Source organism: Corvus hawaiiensis, chromosome 17 (assembly GCF_020740725.1).
Source record: "Corvus hawaiiensis isolate bCorHaw1 chromosome 17, bCorHaw1.pri.cur, whole genome shotgun sequence".
Classification (NCBI taxonomy): Eukaryota; Metazoa; Chordata; class Aves; order Passeriformes; family Corvidae; genus Corvus; species Corvus hawaiiensis.
This window is the reverse complement of record NC_063229.1, coordinates 7,319,395-7,328,367: the sequence shown is the minus strand read 5'-3', so window position 1 is coordinate 7,328,367 and position 8,973 is coordinate 7,319,395. Positions and strand designations below refer to the sequence as shown.

General features: G+C 54.7%; 1 protein-coding gene across 1 annotated transcript; it reads right to left on the bottom strand.

Moving 5' to 3' along the window:
• Positions 1-3,031: 3,031 nt before the first annotated feature.
• On the bottom strand, positions 3,032-3,823 carry LOC125334722 (caltrin-like protein 2). The gene is made up of 3 exons (XM_048321847.1): positions 3,715-3,823; positions 3,380-3,541; positions 3,032-3,203 (listed from the first exon to the last, which is right to left on the bottom strand). Exons 1-3 carry the CDS (start codon positions 3,776-3,778, stop codon positions 3,199-3,201), a joined length of 231 nt encoding a protein of 76 aa, XP_048177804.1. The 5' UTR covers positions 3,779-3,823; the 3' UTR covers positions 3,032-3,198.
• Between the last annotated feature and the right edge of the window lie 5,150 nt (positions 3,824-8,973).

The window sequence follows — 8,973 nt, the reverse complement described above, 5'->3', positions numbered from 1 at the left end:
CAGGCTAACTAAATAACCCTCCCCTTTCAAAGGTTGTCAAAGCTGTAGTAATTCTTATTAGGCTGGTTTGAATCATCTCTTGAAAAGGTCTCACATCATCCTTGAGCACCACTGTTCTGTATTCAGACCCCAACCACCCAGTCTTCCGAGCCAGACCAAAACATTTGCAGGGGGAGGCTCCAAGAAAATATTAAAGATGTTCTGCTGTGCTGTGGGTGAGACCTGACTTCTCCATCCTCTGTCCTGTGTACATTTCAGAGTGGAACAAAGGGCATTGTGTGGAGCAAGGATGCTCTGTGGTGCTGATGGATCCCTGGGGAGACACTCTGGATTCCATCCCCTGGAATGCTGGGGAGTGTTGGATGTTTCCTTTGGGAATTGTCCAAAAGTGGCCTGAAAACCTTTGCTTTGAGGGAAGATGGAGTAAGCCAGACCTGCTGCCTGCCCTGCAGTGGTGCTGCTGCTGTGATGTGCCATGATGGATGTTTTTAACTCAAAGCCGAGTCCTTGAGTGCAGCCTTTGCCCACGTTCCCAGCATCAGACCTGGTGGGCCTGTCCCAGGAGAAGTAGTGAGTCCTGAGCTGTGATAAACCCCAGGCAGAGAAAATGAACACCTTCATCTCCAGGCTGCTCTGGCCTTGGGGAAACAGGTGATGTGGGAAGAATCAGAAACATCTCTCTAGCACAGCACTCACTGCTTTTCCCATTGTCTTGCTGGCAGCTACCTAGGACAAGGAAGGAAATTCCCTTCCTCCCCGGAGACCCGGATCCACAGGATTTCAGCTAATGCACACTGCCAGGAGCTTACCACAATCACTGATCCTGACCTGTGTGTGTTTTGGTGCACTGCCCAGCTCCTCCCAGGTGAGTGCTGCTGCATGGGGGGTAGAGGTGAGTCTAATCCAGCGCTGGGAGCTCCCCAGACTCCCCAGTACAGCTGGTGATAGCTGGAAATGCTGTGCACAGGAGGCAGGGTCCTGTGCCTGGGAGGAGAAAGGCAGAGGATTTGTTGACACAGCTGCAGGTGGAGGCACAGTTGGTGCATTGCCTCTGGGATTTCTGACTTGCAGGGCTCCAAAACAGAAAGCAGCAGGACTGAGACAGACTGGATGTCCCCAGAGCATCCTCTGGCCCAAAGCCACCTCCTCCTGCCTTCCTGGGCCAGTAGCTGGGTGACAGTGGTGACATGAGCAGAGCTGTCTCAGAGCAGGAAGAGGGACCTCTCACAGGGAGATCTGGATACCTCAGGCAGCAGGTTTTGGGAGGATGAACCCTCCCTGCCATTTCCTTGTCTCTGCAGAGGAGCTGCTGCCCTGGGCACGGCATCCATCGGGTTATGCGGGGCCAGCTGAGAGGCACCCCATGCCTGCAGCTCTGTGCTTAATCAAACCAATTAGCAATTTAATCTTGTTAACAAACCAAGATAATTGCAGCATTATCAAATTAGCCAGATGTATGGAAATGCCTGCTTAATAGCTGATAATAACTGGTGCTGATGGAGGAGGAGGAGGGTTGTGATCTGTGACTAATGACCGCGGGAGGTGTAATCACGCTGTTCTGCCCTGGCTGCCGCCAGCCCCGTGCCGGGATGCGGGGACGGCTGGGGGAGAGCTGGGGCTCAGCCTCCTTCGTCCCACGGCTCGTGCGGCACAGCTCTCCCTGCGCAGAGGGTTGGGCTGGTGTCAGGGATAGTTTTCCCCTGCAAGGACACTACACTGGGCAGAAGCAATGTCTGGTTTTACGCTGAGTTTGGCTGACGAGCTCCCCGGTCTCGTTCTGCCTGTCCCTGCTCGATCGCTGGCGTTTTCAGCGCTGCATGAGCTCTCCAGTTCTCTCTGCCCTCCCGTGGCCAGGCTAAGCAAAGAGTTGGTTTCTTCGCTCTAGGACTTCTTCCTTCTCAGTGAGAGTAATTTCTGAGCTTTGCCTCCTTCTAGTTCCTCCACAGGGAGAAAGTCACCTCCATAGACGTGACCATAGAAAGACTCGCTCCCGCAGATGCTCCCCCCAGTCTCGGCCAGGAAGCTTCCAGCATCTACCATGGACCATGCAAGGTGTCAATCCCACAGCCAGAGTCTTCATCCTGCTGTGTTTGTGGGTGGTTTAAAATCTGGCCAGCTGGTGCAGCTCTCCAGATCGCTTTGCCCGTGCCTGGCCGGGGGGATCATTAGCTCAGCTCTCACGCAGCAGTAGCTCCTCTCTGCCCCCTCCGGTGTGTGCAGACGGACCAAGCTCCTCCCCCAGTCTGGGCTTGTTGAGAATGGGACATGCAGGGCTGGTATCAGCAATGGGCTGGGGAGGGCTGGCAGGCCCTCTGTGGGCGTTAGGCTGGGTGATGCTCTGCCCCTGCAGTGCATGGTGGCCGTGCCTGGTTCTGCTATTGCACAGAGGCCAGCAGGTCCCTCGGGCTACACACACTCTCTTCTGCTGATGCTTCTTGGCATTTCCTGAATTTTTTGTCCCCAGCACTCAGCTGTACAAAAATTACGAGAACCCCTTGGAGCTATGATTTTATTGCCCTGGCTTGAGGCTTTCCAAGGCAAGTTTCTTCAGCTGAATTTTCCCCACCAGCTTAGGTTCAGTGAGGGGTTCAGCACCACTTGGGGTTTGGGTCTGTGTAACCCCCCTCCTCTGCTCTCCAGATGAGCCCCAAGTAGGGTACTCCTAGGGAGGCTCTGCCTTCTGTATCCCCCTGGGCGGGCAGGGTCAGTTCCCTTCCACAGCCCTGTGCAGCTGGAGGGGCCTGGAGGACACACTGCTCTCCAGGGCCCCTTGCAGCCTTCCAGCCTTCCTAAAGCAAGCTGTCATGTTTTGTTCCAGTCTCTTCCCCTTGCTCCCTCCTCCTGGAGGTTGTATGCCTCTGGATGGATTTTCTCCCCCAAGCCAGCCCCTAACCACACTGCACGTGTAGCCAGGCTGTTTTCATCCTCTTCCCCCAGCAGAAATTCTGGGGTGAAAGCAGCAGTCAGACTGTGTGCCAGGATGGAGGGAGGAGGGAGGAGGTGGGGAAAGGAGTCACACACCACAAGCACCCCTGGGAAAAGCCTCTTTTATTTGTTCAAAGAGCGGTGGGGAAGCACCGGGAGAGGGGAAGTGGATGGCACGTAGCACTGTGCGGCAGCTCGATCACGGAGTGATCCTGGAGCCAAGGTGGAATAGGAATGCTGAAACGACCCTCAGTCTATCCTGGGAGCTGGAGCTCACACTGAGGAAAAGGAGAGAAAGAAAGAGGTTGGGTCTGGTGTTCACCCCAGCCCACATGTTTATCCACCAGCCTGACCTGGGGGGCTCTGGCAGCTGGACACAGCTCCCTGCCCAGAGCCACCCTCATCATACCCCGCTCTGCTACCCGCGAGCGGGCGGGGGCTGCCGAGCTCCTACCGTAGGTGACGGGGATGGCCGGCGGCTTGGAGAGGCACTTCCTCCCGCAGAAGGACTGGCAGCACTTCTTGCCGCGGGGGCAGTGCCGGTCGACGAGGCACTGGTTCGGCGGGTTGTGCATCGCGCAGATGAAGCGGACGGGGGGACAGGACCAGGCGCTGCCTGCAGGAGGAGAGACTGGTTTGCTCCAGGGCAGCTGAAGGGCCCTGGGGAGATGCTGTCCGGCAAACACCCCTCTCCTCCCCTCTCCCCTTCCCACAGGATCCTTGTAAACGTGGCTCCTTCCCAGCACCTGCGCTTTTCCTCCCCGTACCTTATCCTAGGACATCTCCTACCTGTTGGCAGCTCTGCCCAGAGGATGAGCATCCCCACCAGGAGGAGGGCGGCCACCGTCTTCATACTGCCGTGTCCCTGAGAGGTGCGAGCGTGAGAGGTGGGGGACACCACCATTTAAACCCTTGGGGAGGATGGGGGTGGGGAAAAGAGCTGGGCACGTTCCAATGTTTGTACTTTTTTCCTCTGCCTGTTGCATTGTGTTTTCCGGACAAGCCTTTTGCGGAAGTTTCAAAGGGGATTGTTTGATTGCTCAAAAAGCAGCTATTCCATTGCACAACCGACCCCTGCAGCTACACCTGGGGCTGAGGAAAAAGCCAGGGCGAGATGAGCCAGGGCATTGTCCACCCTGACAAGCTGGAGGCAGTGGAGCTGCTTTCTCCTGGGCAGGTATCTTCTCCCGGTATCCTTTTCCAGGGGAAACCCTTGTGGTGACCATGTTCCCTTCTGGGGGTCTATTAAATGGTTTCCCTCTGTACTTTGCTTCCACATGGTCCTGCAAACCAAACCTTACAGCATGATCCAAATCAGCATGAGTCTGCCTGTGCCTTCCCAGGGATGATCCTTCAAGTTTTTCCCAGGGGTAACTTGCCCCAGCCACAAACCCTCCCAACTCCTGCCCCACTGGGAGTGTAAGTTGGTGTGGGGAAAACACCTTTGGCTTAGCCAAGGGTGGGTCTTTCTCAAGCTCGGGGGGGGGGGGGGGGGGGGGGGGGGACGTCACCTGAACCCCAGCATCTTCTCTGGGTGGCTACTGCCATGTAGGAAGCAGGTTGGTGCTGGAAGAAAGTGGCTGACATCTCTGGGGTAGGATAATCCACTCCTTCCGGCCCTATCATCAGCCATGATGCAGCACAAGGACAACTTGACTGAGCCCTAACTCTTGATGGCTGTGGAATTAGGGGCTGTATTCCTGGTTTGGATGGCAAAGGTCCCACCACTCTTCAAGCCTCAACCCATTCCTCCCCCCCAAGGAAATTGTAACCCTTCCCTGGCCTCCAGGTAAATCTGTTTTCTTTAGGTGCCCTTGGGCAATGGGAAGTTACTCCATTTCCCACCAATTGGTCAATGTCCCCCCTCAGCTTGTGTAAGGGGTTCCCAAAACATTTCTGTGGGACTTTCTGGGGCTGGCAGGAACCCAAGCCGTTCTGGGAACAGGCTCTGGGAATCCCCAGGAAGGGGAAGGCTTCCACAGCCAAACCCCATCCAGTCCTGCAAGGGGCAGCCCCTGATGTCGCAACCAGGTGGGGACAAAGAGCAGCAAAAGGCCAGTATCACTCCTACATGCTCTATGCAGCCCCTGAGCCCCCCACCATTGCACTGATCCAGCCCCTGGAGGTGCCACTTTCCATCCAGGGCATGGTGGGCCTCTCACTGTGCCCTTTCCTGCTCAGACTTCCATTCTCAAGTTCCAATGGGCCCCGTTAACTGGACCTCAACTAACCTGGTATCTGTTAATTATTGTCCAATTTCCCTGTTGACCCCGTGGCTGCATTAGCTCTTTGTGAAGTCATTCATTAAATAATGTGAGGAAGATACAGCCAGCCTGTGATAAATGTGCTTTGAAGTATTGGCTTTTGCAAATGTTAGAAGTTGGTGTTGCTGTGCAGATGTAGTCGTGTTTGGCTTGCAATGACAGCAACAAAGGGAGCCCGCTAGCCTGATTCGATGACATCTGGCGAGCGAGCGTAACGGGAAAGCGCCATTTGCTGGACCCTCAAGTTAAACTGCACGTACTCTACAGAGGCGGGAAGGGCGAGGGAGCATGTGAATCAGTTCTAAGAAAATGCTAAAGAGTTTCTGAAAAGTTCTGAGTATGTATTCTGAGTTATGAATATGTATGAGGCTGACGCAATACCTGGAGTATACAAACCTGAAGCCTCACGTGAGACAGCACGCCTCTGGCTACGGTCACACATCCAGCACTGTTGCTTTTGCTTTGTTGACTTTTCCCCCTAATAAAATTTTAAAACCTCACAAGAGGAGTGGGCTTTGTTTCTCACACAACCCCAAAAGATTTTCTAGGCTGTGCACCAACAGTGTAGCACTTTTAATGAAAAATACAAACATTGGATTAATTTTTAAGCAATCCATTGCCATTCAGCTGCTGCTGGGGCTGGAGAGGACAATGCTGTGCTCCCAGCTGGTGCCAGAATCTGGCATAGGTTGTGCTTGGACCTATGCCTCCATAGGAGGAGGAAAGATCAAGGAGCAAGGCTAGGATTAAGCTGCAGAGAAGATTGGGGGGGGGAAGAAATCCACCTGAAGAACATTCTATAGTGCTTTATTCAAAGCAGGGGGGAAAGTGTGAACTCTTTTTGTTGCAAACTCCCATGGAATAACCAGGACCCAGGCATTTCTGGGCACAGGATTGCCTGCAGTCCTCATGTTGCATTCTGTTACATGTGCAGTACCCATTGCCCCAGTACCCCACAGAGCACGCCCCATTCCACATGGCTCACGCTCTTCCCTGTGAAAACAACTTTGTGACCCTCCTTTTGAAGCTACAAGGCCCCATTTGTGTGATGCTTGAGGGTATCATGGCAGATGTTGCATTTTCCCAGCCAGAGCAAGGCTCTCCAGTTTGTATTTGCTGGGAAGGGAAAGGAGGGAGGCCAGTAACCCCTGATCCCCCAGCCCTACGCAGGTACACAAAGCACCTAAGGAGCAGCTCCTGCCCTGCAAAGCAGCCCTAGTCCCCCACCAGCTGATGCAAAGCTTTCAGCCTGATGATGAGCTCCATCCATCCATCCATCCATCCATCCATCCATCCATCCATCCATCCATCCATCCATCCATCCCTGCCCAGCTCATGGCTCAGGAAGCTCCCCTCAGCTCCAGGCTGGCTCCATTCCCTCGGGGTGCCCGGGAGAAGAGGATGCCCGCAGCCCAGCCTCACCCTCTCAGCGCTGGTGTCTGGTGCCACCTAGTGAAGTGCCACTGATGAGGCTCTGCAGGACCACGCAGGCTCGGCCCTGCTCCCACGTGTAAAGGAAAGGGCCCTGTGGGATCTGCCTCTACAAATACGAAGTATGTACAGACCTCTAAGTGGGACCCGCTGTGTGCATAGGTACCTCCCAACCCAGCACAGCCCACACATGCTCACCCTGGAGCAACAGGAAACCAAAAGTCCATGCTTCCTGTGTCCACAGGAAATGAGAAGAGAGGTGGGGTATGAAAAATAAAGATGGTTTGTCTACAGAAGAGCAGAAACAACAATGAACTACACCATGTATTTACATTGTAAGAATCTTTGTAACAACAAAAATCTATAAAGCGTATATACACAAGGCTATTGAAGAACACTCTCTAAAACGTATTACAGAAGGGTGGCATCCCTGCCTGGCATCTCAGTCAGTCCTGGAAGAAAAGCAAGTGGCACCGTCACTCCAGTGCGGCCCTGAGGGCTGTTCCCTGTGCCCCCAGGCTGGGACACGCTGGCAGAGCAGGACTCTGCTGCCAGAACTGAGCCCAGCTGGGGCTGGGAGCCGGGCCCCAGGCACTGGGACAGGGCTGGCATGGCCCAAAGCAAGGGCAGGGCAGGCTGGGGTGCTGCTTGTGCCTCCAGAATCCAGAGCCCCCCGGGGCACCGCGCCCCTGAGCGGGGCACCCAGCCCAGCCCTGGCCTGGCAGCAGGGGACCCACTCTGCCTGTGGGCAGGGCATGGGGAGCACCTGCCTGTCCTGCTGCTGGGGTCGGTCTTCGTCCCAGGACCATGTCCTCCTCCTCACCTTTCTCATCCACTTCTGTGTCTTCAACGTAATCTTCCATTTCCACCTCCATCTCTTCTTCCATCTCCTCCACGTCCACCTCCATCTCTTCCTCTCCGTTCTCTTCTACATCTATATCCATACTCTCCTCTATATCAATCTTCTATATCAATATTGATTTCCAACTCCTCCTCAGTGTCTGTGACAGCCTGCACAGGGAGCAAAAGCTCAGAGTGGGGTCCCAGTCCCACACCACCCCCCCAGCCCACCCTGGAAGTCCAGGGGTGTCCACCTCAATGGAGTGGCACTGTACCTTCATTGGGACAAAAGTGATCATCCTGCAGGGATGGATGGCAAGATCCAGGCAGCAGGGACCGTTCAGGACTGACGGGCATGGCCTCAGAGGAGAGTGAAGGCTGTAACACACTTCTCTAGGAAGTTTTAACTGCCCTGTAGGTGCTATCATGGCTTGCAGAAATTCAAGGCTCATTCCACTTTTTGCAAAAAAAGGGACAATGATAAACCATTCAGGAATTCTCCTTGGAAATCTGAACACTGGCTGTTTGTTGCAGCTGCTCATTTTCATGATTCAGGGAATTCAAGGCACACTCTGCTGTGGGCAACGGGGACCGTAGAATGAAGGAATCCCTGAGTGGTTTGCCTTGGAAAGGACCCTGAAGACCATCTCATTCAAACCTGAGCTTCCTCCCACCAGACCAGGTTGCTCAGAGTCCTGTCCCCCCTGGCCTTGGATGTTCCCAGGGATGGGGCATCCACAGCCTCTGTGCACAGCCTGGGCCAGAGCCTCACCACCCTCAGTGGTTCCTTAAATGCAACCCAAATCAACCTGCTGCAGTTGAAAGCCATCTCCCCTTCTCCTCCCACCACAGACTCTGTTGAACACTCTGTCCCCCTCTTTCCAATTGGACCCTTCAAGTCCTGCACGGCCGCAGTGAGGCCTCCCCAGGCCCTTCTCTTCTCGAGGCTGAGCATCCCCAACTCTCTCAGCCTTTCCTCAGAGCAGAGGGGCTCCAGCCCTCTCAGCATCCCTGTGGTCTCCTCTGCAGTCCCTCCAACACCTCCAGGTCCTTCCTGTGCTTACGACCACAAAGTTGGAGGCAAGGATGGGTCCTGGAAGGGCTGCAGCTTCATGGTGAACAGTGGGGAATTTTGTGTTATCCCTTGAAAGGAACTAAATGCACTCTGGTGCTGAGAGATAAAATGAAGAGAATGTCAGAGTCCTGCTGTCAGTGGTGTTCTTTGTGGACTCTGCAGGGATCATCAGGAGCAGATCCCGTGTGTTCCCTTAACCCAGCACCCACCCCAGAGGAGCTGCAAAGGCACCTTGGCCAGGCCGTGGGTCCATGATCAGCTCAGCTTGGAGCTCCCTGTGCTCCCACAAGGACAGGCTCCAAGGCAAACCCTGCCCATGGAGGCACAGCATCTGTGCTATGCTGGCTCCTTCCAGCTGAGGCCAGGCCTGCAGCACCCTGGGGTGCCAAAGATCAAAGATTTTCCCAAAGGATTTCTGGATCCTAGTGTTAGGAGATG